The sequence below is a fragment of the Nothobranchius furzeri genome, chromosome 2 (assembly GCF_043380555.1).
Source record: "Nothobranchius furzeri strain GRZ-AD chromosome 2, NfurGRZ-RIMD1, whole genome shotgun sequence".
NCBI lineage: Eukaryota > Metazoa > Chordata > Actinopteri > Cyprinodontiformes > Nothobranchiidae > Nothobranchius > Nothobranchius furzeri.
In genome coordinates this window covers 62,658,566-62,679,890 of record NC_091742.1, presented here as the reverse complement: position 1 = coordinate 62,679,890, position 21,325 = coordinate 62,658,566, and the positions used below count along the sequence as shown (strand labels likewise).

General features: G+C 42.5%; 1 protein-coding gene across 7 annotated transcripts in view; it reads right to left on the bottom strand.

Moving 5' to 3' along the window:
- Positions 1-21,325, bottom strand: part of tns1a (tensin 1a) — a 148,495-nt gene that overhangs the window by 94,061 nt on the left and 33,109 nt on the right. For all 7 annotated transcript variants that reach the window (XR_011517291.1, XM_054747631.2, XM_054747628.2 and 4 more), the window contains exons 2-3: positions 11,381-11,495; positions 7,022-7,059 (exon numbers count right to left, since the gene is read on the bottom strand). Coding sequence is in view for 6 of the 7 variants with exons in the window: in XM_054747631.2 (XP_054603606.2) it covers positions 7,022-7,059; positions 11,381-11,495 (153 nt within the window). In the remaining variant the exon portion in view is untranslated. The remainder of the gene's footprint in view (positions 1-7,021; positions 7,060-11,380; positions 11,496-21,325) is intronic.

Here is a 21,325-nt window from a genome sequence, read left to right as displayed (position 1 = left end):
TAAAAGTACAAAGAAGCACCTGTAAAGGGGACAATTTGGCCTTTTTAAAAACAGCAACGTGTTTTTTTATGTAAATAAATGGTCTGAGCCATCTGCCTCCAAGGTCTTTTGTGTTTCAAAATATACTAGCCAAAAGGAAGCATGTAAATGCAGAACAGCAGGAGGCAGATATATCATCCCAGAGGTCCACCACAACTCAATGTTTTGTAAACGTCAAATCAAACAGCAGTGCTTTTTTTTTTACAGAAGCATTTTGCTATCATAGCAAGGAAATAAAAAAGGAGCAGTAAATTAACCAGAAAGTTTTGTGTTTTAATAAGATACTGCTCCTTTATTTCCTTGTGACAGAAACACACTTTCATAATTTCTGGTGCTACCATGAAATGAATTTATAGATTTGCAGTGGTGATTAACGATTTCGTAGTTAGAGAACTTCAGAAAAAAACGTTAAACCTAAAGGCTGGTCTGAAGCTACTTAATTGTAAGGAAGAAGGGGTTTCGGTTGACGTATAGGGAAGCAGCATACTCATAATAGATCACATAAATAGCCCCAAACATCACTTTAGGTGATAAAAAATGGTTGTAGCCATGCTTTCTATAAAGCAACAAACTTGCTGGTAATTATATTGCCTGTGCTGTTTCCAAAGGGTCTAATTTAACACTTCTCCCACTTTTCACACATCACAGGAGTTAGGATGTGATTAAATGTGCCTAGATTGAAAACCTAACCTCTCTCACGTCAGTGTTACCAACTGATATAGAGATGGTCTGATCTCATACCCTCTGGATTTTCTTCGAAGTGACATAGAAATTGATTTTTCTTTTATAACTGCCATTGTTTTTTTTTAGGTCTTTTTCTCAATGTTAACTTGAAAAAAGGATTTCATTAGCACTTGGGGATGTAAGGGCTGTAAAGCCCAGACCACACTGAGCGTTTTTCAGCTGTCACACAGGACTGCTCATGTCACACTGTGAGGTCTACAGAAAGGTGACCCTTTAGCCACAGTCCAAGATTTCAGCAAGCCAGACTGCATGGTGTCTCGCTCTAGCAGGACATGCTACACCATGACGACACCTCCCAAAAAGCATGTGTCACTAATAGCCAACATCTAACCTAAACAACAATGCTGAAAAGAGAAATCAGCGCTGCCAAATGACACTTATTTTATTAGACTCGGAACCCGAACTTCAAAAAGCAGTGGTCCACTTGTTCCTGCGGGTAGCTTCCAAAGTTGCTAATGTTGCTAACTCTCTCCTATTGTACTCTCATCACTAGTTGCTCGCATCATTCCCTGGGTGTATTTTCATTAGTCGATTGCAGATGGGAGTCGTAGGTTTTTAAGCAGTGCTTGAAGACTGTTGGATGCTGATTTTAGTCGTGAAGTTGCTCATTAAGCTGTCACAGAGCCGGGCCCACTGGACAACCACAGATTTGCAAATCATCAGAGACTTGTGTTCACCGTTTTTTGTCACAATTCCATTCACGACAAGATATTTGTCTAGGACAGCCAAAAAATGCAGTGTGGTCCAGGCTTAAAGCAGTTGTTAGACTAGCTGGTTGTTAGCACTTTGGTATGATGTCACAACCCTTAGAAATGCATCACCAACTAACTCTTGTTGTATTCAGAGCCAAAGAGATCTGGTCCACCTCTGCTCTAACCATCAATATTCTCAATATGAATAAGTTAAAGAAAGGCACCAGGATGAACTAAATACCGCATCTAATGACATGATTCATATCTTAGCCCCAAGTAGGCTGGTGACTATCCATTCATCCATTTTCAGCAGCTTATCTGGAGACGGGTCGCAGGGGCAGCAGCCTATGTCGGGACGCCCAAACTTCCATCACCCCAACTACTTGAGCCAGCTCTTCCGGGTGAATCCCAAGGCGTTCCCTGGCCAGCCAGGAAACATAGTCCCTCCAACGTGTCCTGGATCTTCCCTTGGGTCTCCTTCCAGTTGGACGTGCCCAGAAAACCTCAACAGGGAGGCATCCAGGAAGCGTCCTGACCAGTTGCCCAAGCCAACTCAATGGGCTCCTCTCGACATGGAGGAGCAACGGATCTACTCCTGAGCCCCATAGCCCCAGTAGCTTTGCTTTCCGGGTCAGCTCTCTCTTCACCGCAACAGATCGGTACAACACCCACATCACTGCAGACACAGCACCAATCCGCCTGCTGATCTCACTCTCCATCTTTCCCTCACTCGTGAACAAGACCCTGAGATACTTGAACTCCTATTAAAAACTTAAAAGCTATCTAGAGTGCAATATATTTCAACTTTTGCAGGTCTAACCTCATGATCTCATGGCTTACAGGCTTGAGGTAGGCTTCATATCATCTCCAGATCTACTGTTCCAGCTTGAAAGCAAACAAGAAGAATATGTCATCAATTCAGACCGTAAAAATAAGTAGAAACCAATTTCTCGAAAATAGCTAAGGTTTTCCCAAACAAACTTGTCTTGAAACTGAGATGGAACTGCATTATGAACATATGTAAAGTGTCAAACAGAACCACATTATTTTGTAAAAATCTCCTTCATGTTAACAGTTTTATGAAAAAAAAGAAAAACACAGGAGCCAGGTCAAGAGTAATTACTTTCAAAAATCTGTGTTTATATGATGAATATTTAAACACTTAAATTCTCCCTCCTCTTGTCCAGTCCCTTTCCGTCACACACACCCCCCCCCCCACCCCACCCCCCCCCCCCCACCTCCGCCTTTCCCTGCCAAACCTCTCCTGAGATTTCCAACCCTACGAACATGACAAACCGCAGCTGGCAGAGAAAGGAGAAGCGGGGTGATGTGGGTGTGTTTGGAGGACTTGGTCAGAAGCCGAGCACAGGCATTCTGAACCACCTGTAGACGGTTCAGGGAGGTTCTGCTCAGACACGTGAAAAGAGAGTTACAGTAGTCTAAGCGTGAGGAGATGAAGGTGTGGAGAACTGTCTCAAGTTCAGAGCAAGACAGAATGGGACTCAGCTTAGCAATGTTCCTGAGAAGGAAGAAGGAAGAGCGAACAAGAGAACTGACATGAGAATCTAGGGTGAGGGCTGGGTCAAAGGTCACACCAAGATTCCTGACGGAGGTTTTGGTGTGAGAAGCAAGCTGACCAAGAGAGTCTCTGACTTTGGGAACCAGCTTGTCTGGGGCACAGCTTCTCGAAGACACGACAGGATAAATCAGGAGGAATAAGTTGTGTAAGATGGATAAGAGGGATGCAGATGAAACAGACACATGGAATCTGATGCTAATAGTTCTGTTGTGTCAGAGCCGAACTTATTCAAGGCCGACAGAGTGTGTTGATTTGCAAGAGATTAAATTAACGAGCTGTCGAGGAATATTGGCCTGGTCCCGGAGCTCAGAGATGGATTGCACCGTGCTGTGAATTCACAGACTCACATAATTGTCAAGATGAATCGTAAGCTTGGGACTTTGGCCGAGATTCATTCATTGGCACAAAAGATGGATGCCATCAAGGATAGAGTGGACGAATCAGCACAGATTAGGATAAATTAATGTTCATCATTGGGATTTTGAGAGGTTGAGGACCAACAAACTGTAAGACAGAGAGGAAATTATCTCTGTCTGGCCCCAAAACAATTTCTAATCGGAATCTGGCGCCCTTGAGCCTGCAAGGCTCCAACAAAAACTCCCCCCTCAGAAGATATGTGGAATGTGCCGTCACTATGGCAACTCAACTGTCTCCTATCCCAGCCTGGGCGGGACTGCGGGAAGGCCGCCGAATCGTTCCAGAGTCACTGCAACCCTCCAAAACTCAATGCTCCTCCCCCTATCTACACTGAGGTGACATGCACTGCTTGTAGTGGCTGCAGGAACCGAAGTGTGGATAGTCCCAAACCCACCACCCCACCTAGTGGAGACTTATGTTGTGTTGTCTGAAGTCTGCTGCATATCTGTCTGGGGTGGGTTTTCTGCAGAGCAAAGCTGCCCTCCCAGTTGAGGGTAACTCTGAAGTGCCTTTTTTTCCCTCCACCTGAACCAATCCTCATGTAACCCCTCTTATCTCTATTAAGGTAGCGCAGCTCAGGGTTGTGAATGACCACAGTCACCAATTCTTGTCATGTGTCTTGCCCATGTATGTCTGATCCTGAATTGTGTGTACTGAAACTCTAATTTCCCTCTGGGATTAATAAAGTACCTTTGAATTGAATTGAATTGATAAAGAATAAACTAAACTTGGGATAAAAATGTGTATTTCAGAGAAATTCAAAATGAACTACTTTCCAAATAAAACAAACTTGTATGGCCGTAGTTAAGACCAGTCCCTTACATTAGTCAATAAAGCAATCAATAGAGAATTGAAATGTATGGTTAGTTACAAGCACTGTCATCACCATCATCTGCAAAACGTAGCACATTTAGTGCATCAAGTGGTCAAGTTGGGTCTGATGTTTTTTTCATATTTCATCCAAAATAATGGTAAAACGTAAAATGTTAATGAAAAATAACAGTTGCTTGAAGGACTGAGAACAGTCACTTGATACATCACCATGATAACGCAAAAATTGGGGGAGAAAGTCCATTTCAGAATGCAGCAGAACTCCATCTTGCATGTTGTATTTGAGTCCAAAAATGTGTTTCTTTTTTCAAAATCCAGTCAAATTTAGCTGTTCTTTAATTCAAGTCTCACCAAAACAACAGAAAACAGAAACTTCTAAATGAAAGTCATCATCGACCACTGAAGAAATTACATCTCTGCATTTGACCCATCCCCGTGGGGAGCAGTGAGCAGCAGTGGCTGCACTCGAGAACATTTTTGTGGCTGCCGGGCTACTTTAAACCCATGCAGGTCATCCACATGCTGATAAATAGGGACCACAAAAAGTTGAAGAAAAGTGAAACCAATCACCCTCTAGTGACTGTTTCCTGTAATAGTTTTAAGCTCCATCCCCTCCATGTAAAAAAAATGAAGGGTGTTGGTCAGCCAGAACTTAGGCTAAAGCAGAAGTTATGCTAATACCTTCATTTCACCAAAGATTTTAGTGAAAGGACTCACTTGGACTTGATTTTGATGTCTCTAATCAGTGTCTGTTGGCTCATTTTCACTATGGTCAGCTCAGTCTGGGCCATGGCGTTGTCCATACGTGTTTCTCAATGTCAAGGCGTCTGGCCTCGCAAGGCGAAGTCAAAGAAAACGGTTAAATGAAACAGACTTGCATCACGTGACCGCCGTGGAAGCTGCGGTCACCTAACATCACGTGACATGGGAGATAAAGTTATGTTTTATACATAGAAGATTCAATATAAATATATAACAAATTGTATATTTGTTAAATTAAATATGTAAGCGAGTTACTACCTGCTAGCCGCCAAAGTTGCAACTACTAATAACTAACAACCATTGATAACTTCATTGGATAAAAGAAAAATCTGCTAATCAACCCAATAGCTACAATTAGTTGATTTACATTTAAACTTCAAAAGTAGCTGCTGGCTTCTAATCACCATCCTTTAGAAAATACTGCATTGTATTCTGGGATATTTTTGACCAAGGCTAGGCTACAAGACACCTCTAGTGTATCGTTGCTTGGCTAGCTAAACGGCTAACAAACGGAGAACAGATGCCTCAGTAGAACATGAACATTGGAGCACATCTTGGCGGTTTCTGAGGACGTATCTCCTAGGCAACTGGGGCGGGACCAAGACATCAATGCAAGGTTACTTGGCATTGAGTAACACCCCATGTGTTGTTCATTTGAAGCTGACTGCATATTATGGACCTGCTTGCCTGTGGTTTGTTTTGTACTGAGCCGACCAAACACACCCACCTGTGGACTGAATTTAAGTTATTTCACTCTCATGCCTACCTGTGTAGTGGGGGCCTCTGATTGGCATGTGTAGAATCAGCCATGAGTGGCTTCCCGCATATGTGATTGACAATCTTGATGCAGTGGGTTAAACATCTTCTCTGACAGCGGCTAGACAAGGACTGACCATCTGCCATGAGCAGTTTTGGGTGGGAGAGAACAACCCACGGCAGCACTGCTACTCAGTGAGAAGAGTAGGAAGCTGTGTGCCTCATGTCAGAGTCTCCAAAAGCTCACACCCACTTATGTTTACTAACTTGTGGCGTTTAGGAAGGACACCACATACTTTTCTGTAACTCTTTAGCGAACCCGCCCATGTCAACGTTCCTAAGAAGGCTATGGAAACACAACCTGGCCACATGGGGGCGAACTGTCCAAACCCGGTCCAGGCCGAGCTGACCCAAGTGTTAATGCTACAGTAGAAGCCATTTCACCATCCAGTTACCTTTTTAATTTTGTTATTCAAACTCATCCAAAGATGTGAATTTTGCATAAATGAAGAATTTTTACTTCTGAAATTAGATTTTAATTGATTTTATGTAAAAGTTGCATAAAGAAAGTTAAATGGCAACATTTTGCTGATGATGGGGATATTTACACCAATATTTACCGATGGAATTGCACGTAAATTAAACAGTTTTAGGACTACAGCAGGTAAGAGTAATATTTTATGGCCTAAAATGTACAAAACTTCCACCTGCTCATAGCTCTTCTCTAACACACTCCTGTTTCTTCCAACAAATAATTCCTTGTTCAACGTCTGTCACCACTAAAATGAATGACTCATCATGATATTCCAATAATTTCCCACACCAACACCACAAACGGTCCCTGCTGGTTTGGGGAGGAATTTGATGGATTTTTCTTGGATGTTTTGTGAACACAGCTCTTGTTCCTATAGTAATATCTGGGTTGGTGGATGGGAGAGGGGAGGGAAACATTTCTCTGACCAGTCAAAACAAAAACTACTGAAACCTAATGATTAAAATTAATGATGCAATGCATGTTAGACGTAGGACTTTATCTTTATTTAACATTTCATAATTATGAGTTAGCTATATCATAATAATGGGATATAAATGGGATAGAGGGGTGGGAATGGGCTTCCATTCCATTGCTAGTATTTTAGAACATTTAAATAAATTTGATTCTTTTCTTTTTTTTAAAAGAGCAAATATTTTATGTTCTTACCTTCACTTCACATTTTTTATGGCAGGACAGCCGACACGCTATGAAGAGAAAAAAAACAATAAAAGGTAAAGTTATTGTTTAGCGTGTTTTGACACAAAGAGTAAAAACCATCCCTAAATCTGAAAAAATAAATACCGTTAAATAAAAATGTATGTTCAAATGCCATTAAAAGTTGCAGTTTAGCAAAAATAAGTGAGCTTCAGCTCTACTTGTTGAGCATAGAAAAGTTTTTCCTGCTGAGCGGCCTGAAAAGAAACATGACTGGCAGGCTGATGCTGCCATCAAGTGGACAAAAACGACCCCAAAACATTTTGTGTTTGCTTTTTTCAAACTGAACATTTTACTGTACTCTGATTGATGACCACTGGAACAAGAAACCTGCTCTTTGTGACAATAGTGACGATGAAGTAGTTTGGAAAATTAATGGATGGAAAGGCATTTTAAATTTAAATTTAACGTATCTATTTTTTCATGGATTTACTTAATTTCATTATTTTAGCGGATTTGAAGTTGGTTTAGGATGCAGAGAATTCAGATTAAAAAGTATACATTTCCAAAGAACAAGATATAAAACACTCATTGTAGAAATAGCAGCACACATCTCCATCATGGGATCTTCTTCCCTTTCACAATTCCCTACTTTCAAAGATTTGAGCCATGCCTCTTAACATCTGTTACAACAAAATGTGTTTTGAAGCAAATTTTCAACATGCTCTTAAGGTTCTCTCAAAATAAGCAAGCTTTTCCTGTAACTTATAATTACCTTTAAATAATCCCATCAAAACACCTAATTCATGTCAACAAGAAATATTTAAAAGCCACGTGTCTCCATGAATTATGTGCACGGGCATCAGCCATCAGTAGTCTGCTTGTGATGAACGAAGCTGTGTTTGCTCTGCAGCCACAGATGCATGAAAACTGGATTTGCATCTGGAGGAAATGTGCAGGAAATTGTGTTATTGTTGTGCCAAATGCTCCTCTAGCAATGACAACTCAAGCTAAGTAGCTTCCGATGGATTTAAGGTTAATCTCCGCTGTTTTAGCGCAGAAAAGATGAAAAGAAAAATCATTCTCTTTTGCTTTTTATGCTTGTATCTCTATCCCCCGGCCCCCTGTTTCTAGCCTTCGCTTCCGCCCCTCTCGTCTCTGTTACCCCCTCCCCTTTTCTCTCTTTTTCCTCTTATCTAGGCTAATGCAGCAGCAGCTATACTAATTTTAACACCAAATCCTCAGCCAAAGCCCTTTACAAGCCCGATCTTCTACTGCTGCGTTTTTCTGCATCCGTCATTTTCTACTCGGTTAAAGGTGTTGTCCTTGGGCAGAAGACAATGAGTGGTAGAGAGAATGTGTAAAGATGGAGGGATGAAAAAGTGATGCTACCAGGAAGACTTTTAACCTTTAAGTCCACTGGACTTGGCATTGGTGTGACAATAAAACCTTTAGTTTTTATTTTAAAAAGCATAAAATCATTTGACTGGACTGTGAGAGCTGAGGGGCCAATGGGGAATTAAAGACAGGCAGGAAGGGAAAAAGCAGATGCGTGTGCATACATTGGGGGTGGGGGGGTGGGGGGGTGGGGGGTGGGGGGGTTGCAGAAATCAGAGATAATTTTTACTAAACTAGAAATCAAAATAGGTGTAGTTTGAGTTTTAAAATATTACCTTTAATATATTTTTGAACCGATTGTTTTACAAAAATTTGAATCTCTTACATGGGAAGCAATCAGGGTGCAGATAGTACTATATACCATTACTGATTTGTAAACCGAGGTCTTTGAAAGGAATCACCAAATTCACATTGAAAATGATTGTTTCAGTTGGAAAGAGAGTGGTATCATTTTTGGTTGCCATTTTATTTTGAAACTTTGTTAGGCTACAAAAAAATGGATCCCCAAATGACCGTTTGCACCTATCTCACCTGATCACATGGGTCCACCATGAAGGAAGGCAACAGATTGAGAGCAGAGGAAAAGTGGAGATAAGGTTGTTTTATTGCCAGTTTAGCTAGGTTTCTACTGGTTCAAGCCCAGTTCACTTGTGTGCAGATTTAGCACACTTAGGTGGGATCATAGAGAGCGGTATTTACAAAAGTTAAGTGCTAGCTGGCTTATGAACGTTAGCTTATGAACATTAGCTTACAAACGTTAGCTACCTTCTCCCTGCTGCTGTTCACTGATGTAAACAAGTTGCCGACTTTGCAATAATTCATCCCGCAGGATTTATAACATTGTGTGATAAACAGTGTTTCACTTTGCAATGAGTTAATAAAAAAATAAATACAAATTTCCGGATCTACCAGTTTTTGTCGCTGGCAAATATATTTTATAAAGACGACGCTCATGTACTAAACAAATAATGTAATTTTCACACACGTAATCCTACATTAAAACAAAACTTATATTGAATAATTAACTCACTAGAGTGGACAGTACCCCACATCCTCCATGTTGAAATTTAGGAGAATAAATCCTAACTAAGTAGTATAAACACATCACATTCATGATTTCAGGGCCATCACACTTTGTTCCCGTCTTTCTCATGAAACACGGTCTTACCTGGTAAAAATATGTTTGCTGTAAATCAGAAAATACTTTGAGGACTGCTAGTCCATTTGAATGATCCTTGTGGTTCATCTCCATTTTTTAGGTCTCCGTCATTTAAAGGATGAATTAAGTTTACACCCTTGGCTGTTAGTGCGGCCAACCGCACAGCAAACTATTACCATGATACTGTCAAATCAACTACAGTATATAACAGCGATAAAGGCTACAAACTGGCTTCTTTTGACTAACTTCCCAGGAGTTTCGATGTGTCTAACCATTATAAACAGTTTTTCTGCCACCCATCAGGGCGAAGGGGCAATTCCATGAGCACTGTGAGGGTCAATATTATTTCGGTGAAACATGGAAGAAAGCCCTACCCGTTCTGAAGCTCTGTAGCTCAGGTAAACTTCAGAGTAGGGGTAAAATAGAGTTTAAAAGGGTCACAGAAAGTTGGATTTTATAGTTTAAAGTTCATTTCCGACGATTTTGATTTCATTGTCTTGCACTCTGACTTCACAGCCGTCTTTCTTCGAAAGCTTGGTTTATGCTTCTGCGTCAGCTCCACAAAGGAGAGATGCGCACGGATGGATGGAAGCGTTTCGTCTTCAGACTTCTCCGTCTCCTGGTGAGCGAAGCAATTCCTCGCCAGGACAACAGAGGGCGTGCACTCTTCTGGGGTATCCTGTCATGTCTCTGGTCCAAGATAGTGCATTTAATTGTGTTTAAGTATTTCAGAGACTTTTAAACACGGACAAATATGTCCCTCATTCTCCTCCATCTCTTCATGCACTCGCCACCTCTAAACCCACCTTTACCATCATTTATGCCCACAAATAAAACGCTTGCTGGCTATCTTTTTACTTCTCCAGTCACAGGTGAATGAACGTTCATATTTTTTACAGTTTTTCCCGCGAGGTATTCTTCAATCTGCTCCATATGTCTGTGTATCTTTGTTTTTGAGGGTGCAATGGCAGTGCTGTTGACAAAAGCGGTGTCTTGACCAATCACAAGCTTGCGTTCTCCGTCTCGTTCGATAGATGTTTGGAAAAGAGAGCTCTACTCCGTCTGTCCTTGCGAACCTGCTGGAGAGCCCTCGCAAGGACGGATGATGGTGTTGCGTGTCTGCGTACAGATGCAGAAGCATAAACTAGGCTTTATTCCTTCAACTTTTTTGTACAAAGACAAGCTATACGTCAAACTGTTGGTATTTTAGTCTTCGTCCACCTGATGTGTGTCTCACTGATGCAGGATTGATGGTTTTCTCTCAAATCCCCTTAGAGTGCTGAGAGAGAAAATATTTTCTTTAAAATTGAACAAGAGGGGTCATTTGAAATTGTCATATCTCCTACAAAAAACACAATAAATACATTAAAATTCACATACATGACCATCAGAACCTTCTGCAGCTCAAGGTTCAATAACTTTTTCAAAAGAACTGCTTGGGCTCTCACAGCAGCTGTTTGTCTGACACTTCCTTTGAATTTCGTGTTCATATCTGCCATTTATGTTTCCATAAAAGACAGAGAGAGGCGTCTGTTTATACTAGGGTGACCTTAATGAGCTCCAGTGGTTACCATAGTGACCCTAATGAGTCACTGGCAGCAGCATTAACATTGATTTCAACCTCATTTCATTTTACAATTATTAAAAATCCATGTAAATTAATTTTGTCTCAGTTTATATTGTTGCAATCAAAAATAAACATATTGTCCTTCTTAAAATGTTTCTTTAAAATATTTCTAGTTGGTTCTGGATTTAAATGGCACTTCTGTAAGAAAAAAAAACAACAGACTCAACAGTTTTTGGTTACCACTCACCTTTGCAGATGAGACCCTCCTTAGTGATGGCCTGCTTGCATATATCACAACTCTTGGCCTTCTTGAAGGGCTTCAGCTTGAAGGTGTGTGTGTGGACGCCCTCCAGCTCCTCCGGCTGAGAGGAAGAAAGAGGGAACGACAGCTTTCAGTACTGTTTCAAAGGTGAGAATGTGAGACAGTGCTATTTACAAGCAAAATGTTCAAGGTATCTATGATGTATGCGGTAGTTTGCTTTGTATACGTGTGTGTTTGGAGCAAATCCTAAACAATGTGATGGAGAGGGATTTTTACACCCAAAAACCAAAGATGGGAGATAAAGATGATGGAGGAGAAAGGTAGGGTTTACAGCTCCCTGGAGGTGCTTTACAGAGCTCATTTTATGACTTTCCTTGTTCAAACCGTTGTAAACAATCAGAGTAAAAATCTAACAGCTGTGGATTACTCAGCTTTGATTTGATTATGGAGAGAGAAGATTCTCAAACTGGGTGATTCTGAATTTTCCTGTTACAGATCCTCTAGGATCCCGTCTCTCTCTTTTTGCTTTCCTCTTCTGGTATCTAGTAGAACTGATCATCAGTTACAAAACCGGGGTTTTTGTCATCTTAAAAGGTGAAATAAGTGAAGGAGTCTCTCCATAAAAAATGCAAAGTAAGTTTACATCAAAGATCTGTGTAAAGCTAACTTTCTTCTAAATAAAATGAGCAACATGATTGGGGGTGGGGGTGGGGTGTGTGTGTGTGGGTGTGTGTGTGTGTGTGTGTGTAATCAAGAGCAACGTCTTCCTGTGGCGTCCGTGAGGGTGCATGTTGGTTAGCGTTCCTCCTGAGATATGTATATAAACACGTGTTTATATACATATCTATGGTTCCTCCTACGCCCGTCACAGCGGTGGGTGGGGTTTGAGTAGGTGAGTTTGACCGACTTCCGGGGAGGTTTGTTAAGACGAACGGCTCTCTACAGGGACTTGGCTCTCATCATTCACTTTGAAAACCTGTTCAAAAGATTCGATTCGTTCGTGAATGTCACATCACTAGTATGTTAGTCTTCTTCCAATTGCTGTGTCTCACTGCTCTAGGACTGATGTTTTTCTCTGAAATTGCAAGAGATATCCACATTTCCATAGACTTCTGAGATATTTTAGTTCAAAATGTTCTCTTTTATCTGCAAGTGATAGGTCTTTTAAGCTTGTCTTGTATCTGACATAAAACGCCAAAGGGGAAAAATAATTAACTGGTGACTGTCACAACCACCTGCTGCTCATGGTTCAAAATCCTTTTTAAAACAGCTTCTAGTTCTCACACAGCAGCTGTTTAAGTAATAGAGTTTATTTCCCTATTCACTCTGGTCCCCGTACTACTGCACTTGGGTACAACCATCACCCCGCCCAACGCTGAGCAAAGCAACCCACCACCCCAGACTCCAGCAAGATGGCCAGCTCCCCTCTTAGCCTCCAGCCCCAAGAAGCCAAGTGAAAACAGAGGTGTGCTAAAACCCCTATTCTCCCTCTGCCTGCTCTAATACAGTGTTGGTGTGTGTTAATGAGCTGTATTCTATGGCTGCAGTGAGCAGGCAGTGCAGGCATCGTCTGGCCTACGCCAGCTGATGCAACCACACAACCCCACTCCCCCCCCCCCCCCCCCCCCCCCACAGCCCTCTGTGTCTAAGCTCAGTAGCCTAGTGGTAGAGTGTCCACCCTGAGACTGGGAGATCAGGGTTCGATTCCTGGTCGGGTCATACCAAAGACTTTTAAAAAAAAAAGGGACCCAATGCCTCCCAGCTTGACACTCAGCATTAAGGGGTTGGATTGGGAGATTAAACCACCAAATGGTTCCTGAGCACGGCTGTGTCTGCAGCTCACCGCTCCCCCAGGGGATGGGTCAAATGCGGACAACAAATTTCGCACACACATCAGTGTGTGTGACAACTGATGGGACTTTAACTTTTAACTTTAACTTTAAGTGCAGTTTAAAATTGGAAGTGGGCACTGGCACTCGGGATGAGGCTGAAAGATCCCCTCGCCAAATGCCGTTGAGTGTGCCCACTCCCAAGGCCCTAAGTGTGTGTTTGCGTGGAATGTCGTTGGTGGAAGTGTTTCATGTGCAATTAAAATTGGGGGGCAGGTTGCCACAGGAATGTGGAAATGGGATCCATACCCGCACCCCTGACTTGTCCACCCCCAAGGTCCTATGTGCATGATTGTGTGATGATGTGAGGGAGCAAGAGGAGAAAAATATGTGGGGATGGGGAGAAATGGCTGGTTGGCCTAAGCCCTCCAGGGAGCCAGCTCACCCACTGGCCCCAATAGGTACCTCCGTTCCCAAAATGCCCACCAGGGCATGGAAACCCCAGCCCATCTCGCCAGGGCCCAAAGCAGCTGCATCGCAGAGCCCCATGGAGTCTGAGGGCACCAACCCAGCTCCACCCCAGCAGAATATCTACTCCCATCCCTGCATTTGCACAACTTCCAGAATATTTAAGACATGAGACATCCAGGTAAGGTTGGGTCCTCCCCCTCCTGAACATCCCCCTCCCCCGTGATGGGACAGATTTGTTATTATTCCAGAGGAGCCAAAGTCCACCTGAGGCCCTTGAGCCTGGGCATGCACTGCTGCTTGCTCCTGCCTTCTTCCCGGAAGCTTACGAGTCAGGAACCCATCTCCATGTCCACGCCCAGATCCCCACATGGGGCCCGCCGTCCCCATACCCCGAGCCCCCAGGCCCCCACCCAGACCTACTCAGGGGAAACCCATGGCCACCGCCAAGACGCCCAAGGGGCCCCACTCACAACCGCAAGTAGTCCACCCCCCGGTGCAACCCAAGCACCTCCAGAGGGGGGCAGCAGCCCCCCAGCCCCAGACACCCCCAGTGAACCCACCTCCAGGCAATGTTCGGATACTCCGTACTCAGACCCTCCGCCCCATCATCCACATCATCCCGCAGGACAATATAAATGACCCTCTATCGTTGCTATGTGATGGAACCGATCAAAGGAGCCCAGAGAGATTGATTTGACGTGGAAGCAGAGGCTGTATCAAGTGTAATATGATCTAACAAAAGATTTCTATACTGGTTGATGCAAAGAGTATCTCAAATTTTCCAATTCATGAGGATAGTTTTCTTAGCGATGCATATGGCAGTCAGAACCACGTTAACCAAAGGCTTTAATTTCCTGCCTACCTCTTGTTGAGTTTATCAGTAAAAGGGAGTGAGGCTGATGGTGACCTTAAAGAGGCAATGTGTGGTTTTTACCATTAATCTCTGAAAATATCTTTTGAAATGTTGTTGAAAATGAGTGAAATGATGCCCAGTTGGTGAAAAATATTGGTGACTTCGTAACATATAACCATACAAATCAGGTGTAAAATACATGGGAGTGGGTCTAAGCCTCTGGGCGATGCCACATTAGATGCCATGTTTCCTTCTACGTGAGCCTGTGAGGACAAAATGCATTTACTGATTTGTAACAGTTAAAAAACTTTTGCCATTCATAAACATTGTTGTTTTACACATTTACCCCTTTGCTCTTTACCAGTGATGAATACATTTGCAGTGGCCTCTAGTAGCAATGAATACCTTGTAAGTTGTACTCTGGGGGAAAAAAAAGCTCAGACACATCTGGTTCAAGAAGTTAAAGTCAGCTAGAGGAGACGACAAGATTTGGAGTCTTATTTCCTGATATTTGGAGATTGGAAATTTACACTCACCTATGATTAGCTAACTGCAACACAGCTCTACCACTGACATTGATGTTTTATTTCCGCAAATAACACAAGCCTGGAGGAGATCTGTCTTGTTGTGTAGTTGCTAATGCTAACGGTTAGCTTTTATAGCTGAGATGTTCTCTACTGATTCCTGGACATTAAACCAACAACAGCCTTTCCCATTGCAAGTTAAAACAGGTGAGTCTAGGCTGCCAACTGTCATGCACTGAGCATGAGACACACGCATTTGACCCTCTTCACACGCTCTCACGCCACACCTCCAATCTCTCACTCTAAACCAGCGCCTGAGCTCCCCAAACGCACATCACGCACAGTGCGTAGGACTTATGAAAAATTTTTTACATGATATTAATTATAGCATTAGCTACTGAACAACAAGCACACAAACAACACTTAAGTAATAATTTAACTGGCATTATTTCACACAGAATCCCATCTGTATCATACAAGCCGATGGGTTTTTTCCGCTCTGGCTGTGAGATGGGCGGAGCGGTGAGCTCCACCTGCTCTTGATGGGACGGGCATGCCCGGTTCTTTCTCCTAGAACCGTGAGCTGCGGCTGCGCACGCTGCCAAAATTACATGCTTTATTTATAAATGCAGCCGCGTCGCGGTCGCCAGCCGGTGTTGATGGAGCTTCAGTCCCGAATGTTTCTCTTTTGTTTTCACTCATCAGACACAGATCCTCGCTCACAGCAAGCTGGGCTTCCTACCGTGGTGACTCACTCACTTGTTCCCTCTCCTACATTAGTTGGTGACTTTAAAGATCTAAAATTTATTCCAGATACACAATATTACCATTTCTCTCAAACACTGTTCACAAATCAGTCTAAATGTGTGATAGTGAGCACCTGTGCTTTGCTGAGATAATCCATCCCACCTCACAGGTGTGCCACATCAAGATGCTGATCTGACATCATGAGTAGTGTGAGGGTGTACCTTAGACTGCCCCACAATAAAAGGCCACCCTGGAATGTGCAGTTTTGTCTCACAGCAAAATGCCACAGATGCCACAAGCATTGAGGGAGCATGCAATTGGCATGCTGACTGCAGGAATGTCAACCAGATCTGTTGCTTGTGCATTGAATGTTCATTTCTCCACCATAAGCCGTCTCCAAAGGCATTTCAGAGAATATGGCAGTACATCCAACTGGCCTCACAACTGCAGACGACGTGTAACCACACCAGCCCAGGACCTCCACATCCAGCAGGTTCACCTCCAAGATCGTCTGAGACCAGCCCCTCAGACAGCTGCTGAAGCAAATGGTTTGCATAACCAAACAATTTCTGCACAAACTGTCAGAAACCATCTCAGGGAAGCTCAACTGCATGCTCGTCGTCCTCATCGGGGTCTTGACCCGACTCCAGCTCGTCACCGTAACAGACTTGAGTGGGCAAATGCTAACATTCGATGGCGTCTGGCATGTTGGAGAGGTGTTCTCTTCACAGATGAATCTCGGTTTACATTGTTCAGGGCAGATGGCAGACAGTGTGTGTGGCGTCGTGTGGGTGAGTCCGTTGCTGATGTCAATGTTGTGGATCGAGTGGCCCATGGTGTTGGTGGGGTTATGGTATGGGTAGGCATCTGTTATGGATGAAGAGCACAGGTGTATTTTATTGATGGCATTTGAATGCACAGATACCTTGATGAGATCTTGAGGCCCATTGTTGTGCCGTACATCCATGAACATCACCTCATGTTTCAGCAAGATAATGCACGGCCCCATGTTGCAAGGATCTGTACACAACTCTTGGAAGCTGAAAATGACCCAGTTCTTGCATGGCCAGCATACTCACCGGACATGTCACCCGTTGAGCATGTTTGGGATGTGCTTGACTGGCGTATACGACAGCGTGTACCAGTTTCCACTAATATCCAACAACTTCGCACAGCCATTGAAGAGGAGTGGACCAACATTCCACAGGTCACAAATGACAATCTGATAAACTCTATGCGAAGAAGATGTGTTGCACTGCATGAGGCAAATGGTGGTCACACCAGATACCAGTGGCGGTTTTACCATTAGGCATAGGTCAGCGGTTGCCTGGGGCCCAGGCCTGACCACCGGCACCCCTTTGTAAATGCCACAATATTCTTATTACCAATCTCTGCAGACGGGGGTCGCCGCAGACGGGATGGGACATATGCACTTCTCATTACCATAATTCCTGAACCGTTCAAGATATTAAAATTCCAAAAATGCTGAAAAGATTAAAAATGGGACTATTCGTGCATATACAATACATCACGGTAGCCACCGGGATTCCCTGTCTTGAGCACAACGAATCACAACACAGATTCAGAGACGTGCTGAGTTTGTCATCCAAAATGCTCCGTTTTATAACTTTTGAATGAATGATCAGATTCAAATAATTCCAACGGTTCCTAAAGTACAAGCAGCTTTCCAACGATCTATAGCATGAAGCAATCAGAGTTATGGAAAATATCGCTACGAGGGGAAATCCTGCTGTACTGCCTGATTGAAACGGAGCACCGCGGCGCTGCGCTCCGTGGTGAAAGCGGATAACGGAACGGGGAAGCTAATTAGCATAAAAAGCCGGCATGAAATTAGGGAAATGCCTCAAAGAAAATCAACACGATCTATTAGGTGTCCCAGAAGGCTTATATCTGAAGACAGTGACCACGAAGAAGGACAGATCTCCAGTGAACCAGTATATGAATGTTTGTACAGTCTTTATTTTTTATTTTTTTATTTGAGCAACCCTCAACTATTTGCTAATTGTAAGAGTCAGTTTCATTCCAGCATTTATCTTTTTACAATAAATAATTATTTTTGCTAAAACAAAAGTTTTTGGTATAGCAGTGCACGGTGTGCCAGAGAAGCACCCCATGGCGGTGTGAGGTGTGCAGGACTCTGCCTGCAGCTGGAGAGAAACTGCTTCAAGGCCTACCACATCAAATAAAAACGTCTGAAAGTTTGCAAAAATAAATGGACTTAAAAACTGCTAAAAAAAAAGATACCAAGGTTCAAACTTTTTTAAGAATAGATGCATTACAGTTCAAAGTTTAAATTGTTCATTCCAAATTGTTTGCCCAGTAATTTTGAAGTTCCTGTTCAGTAAGAAATGTAAAAAATTCAAATCCGTTTTTTGCTTTTTTCATTTTTAAGCTGATTTTTTAAAGGCTGTAATAGAAATAAATTCTAAATACAAACCATACACTGAAAGCTGAGGTTGTTCTGAAAAAAGGAGATGTGTTACACACACTTTGCACTTTTTATTACAATTTTACAGCCATAAGATTAAAAAAATACCAGGTGGCCCTGTTATAATTATGGTCATAAGAGGGTTATTAATTTGGCGATGCACAAACAGGAAGTGATTAGTAGTCATTCCACTCCAATCCAGTTGGTGGCAGTAATGCACCAAATTGTTGTTTGCCAAGTGCCATAAGACCACAAATAAGAATAAGAAGAGAGGCGGGAGCGTTCGTAACAAACCCAAAGCGATAGTCAAAACATTAAGCATGAAATGAAGTTATCCTAGTGGCTCCAATAAGAGAAAGAAGCAGCATGCTTTATAAAAGCTTTTATTTTCACTTCTGAACGTGACGTCGTTTTTCTATGTAAACATCAAAAGGAAGCAGAAAGGAAAGACAATGGAAAATGTTTAAAGGGAGGAAAACATAGACCAAAATGGAAAATAGAAAAAAGAAATAAACTAAATATACTAAATGACGGACAGACAGACAGACAGACAGACAGACAGACAGACAGATGATAGATAGATAGATAGATAGATAGATAGATAGATAGATAGATAGATAGATAGATAGATAGATAGATAGATAGATAGATAGATAGATAGATAGATAGATAGATAGATAGATAGATAGATAATGTGAAAAAGTTCAGGAGAGTTGGATGTTAAATTTTCCTCATGAAAAGAAAATTTGTATTAAACAAAGGTCAGTTCCCTTTGTAAAGTCAGAGGTATGGAAGAGGATTAGGGCCACTGAAAAGGAAAAAAAAATGAAAAGAAAGAGAATTCTGACTTTCTTCCCTGAATTCCCTGTCAGAATTCCCAGATTAAAAGTCAGAATTCTGAGAAAAATGTAAGAATTCTCTTTCTTTTGTTTTCTTGTAAGTGGCTCTAATCTTCCATACAAAGAAGAAATAAATAAAATATAGAGCACAAAAAGTCTCAATATTAATGCCCCCCTCCCCCCTCTAAACGGTCGGCGAATTGTCTGCTCCCCAACCCCATGACCCTGTCTCACTCTTTGAAATGTTCAAAAGTTGGCAGCCCTGCATTGAATGTTAAGTGATATTGATCTCCCTGCTGAGAATAAAACTGCATAAACCAGCATACGTTGTGTTTTGGTGCTGCTTTAGCTACACCAAGACTGGTGGAAAGTTACAAAAATGCTAAACCTCAGCCAACTCCAATAGTAACGCTAGAAAACATGCTGCTAAGGCTAAAGCTAATGCTAAAGTTAGGGCGAGTACACATCAAAGGAGTAAAGGTGTGATGAGCCTTTGCTACAATAAGCTACAAACTGTGAAATCCTTTGCTGTAACATCTTCAAGCTCATTTTCTCAACCCTCAGCTCCCCGCAACACACACATCCACACACACAGATCTCTTTCCTTTTCTTCTCTCCATGTGCCGCAGCCAATTTGGCTCGAAGCTTTTCCAAAAGTGGATTTCTCAGCGTTTTCTCTCACTTATCTCCCTAAATCTTAATGGCTTTTGTCACACTGACAACGCTCGCCAGAACCTTCGGAAAGGAATCATGGCTGACCTTGGCTGCACAGAGCCAGACGCAGCGTATTAGAGCAGGTAGCTTCAAAGAAAACAATATCCTACAAGCATGTAGATAACTCACTACCATCCGCCTCAGGTGCAACGGGCTTTTATGCTGCCGCAGAAGAACTATATAGCTTCAGTTTAGCCGCTAAAAGCTCTGATTATTAAAGCAGAGGTAATCAGAGGTGACTTTTCATCAGAGGACTGCTTAAAGTTGCAGTTTGAAGCAGAAAATTATGAACAAAAAAGGGAAAAGTGCATATTTCACTTTACCTTGAGAAGAACTGTTGGACATTTTCAAATGTTTGCATCAACACTGAGCACAAATATCACATATTTGCATCACTATGGGTGTGGCTATTTGAACACCCTGGATTGCCATACAATTTGTAGAATTTCACACTGGTACTTTTCATGTCATAACTTCTGCTACATATATGGGACATATAGAGACATTTAAATTGAACCAATCAAGCAAAAATTTGATGTCAGAAAGTGCCATAAAGTGGGTTTCTGCTCATTAAGAAGCACATTAAAAAGCTTATTGAACAACCATGGTTCAGTAAAAGACTCTGAAGCCAAAACTACATCCATGGCCACAAACATCCAATGTGTTTGTATTGACACCTTCCAGACCAACGGTAGCCACAATATAATTTTGGCTGAAATGTGGTTACCGTTGGCATTACTGAGATATAATTTCTTATGAAGTTATTTTCTTCAACCCCGAAATAAAACGTGTGAATTCCACAGTAGTATACAGCTGCGGAGACTCATGCTGACATGTCCCACTCAGCCCCCCCCCCCCCCCCCCCCAGCCCCCAGCCCCCTGTGGAGACGTCTCTATCAGAGGATCAAGCTGCTAATATGCCTGCAAGCACACACACACCATTCGTATGGAGAAAAGGCAACTGAAGTGGTAGCACATTTCTGGCCTGAATTATTATCCCAGTCTCTCTTGACACTCAACCACCAAATGTTATAACCATTTAGTTAGCGGCTAGCGGCTAGCAATTTGGTTGCACTCACAGCTCTGGCTTTGCATCGGGGGGGGGGGGGGGGGGGGGGGGGGGTAACTTTGGAATAGCGCCATTTTAAAGATTTAATCCATCTGAAAACCCACTATGGTGCTAGTGGTGGTGGTGTCTGTTAATTCACAGTAACATTCAGGCTCAGTTTTTAACGTTCCTAAAGATAAAATCCAATACAAATTAAACTCTTTTTCAGGAAGACTGGACAGGGATCCTGTAGCTCTCACTGACAAAAATCTATTTTTTCTGGTATTAGGCAGTATTTAAATACAAATTAGGTAAGAAGGATCACATCTTCACAACTGTGGAGATTAAAGTCAAAGTCCCATAATCATCATCACATGCTGGCGAAATTACATCTCCGCATTCGACCCATTCCCACGGAGAGCGGGGAGCTGCAGCAGCAACTAAGCTCGAGAACTA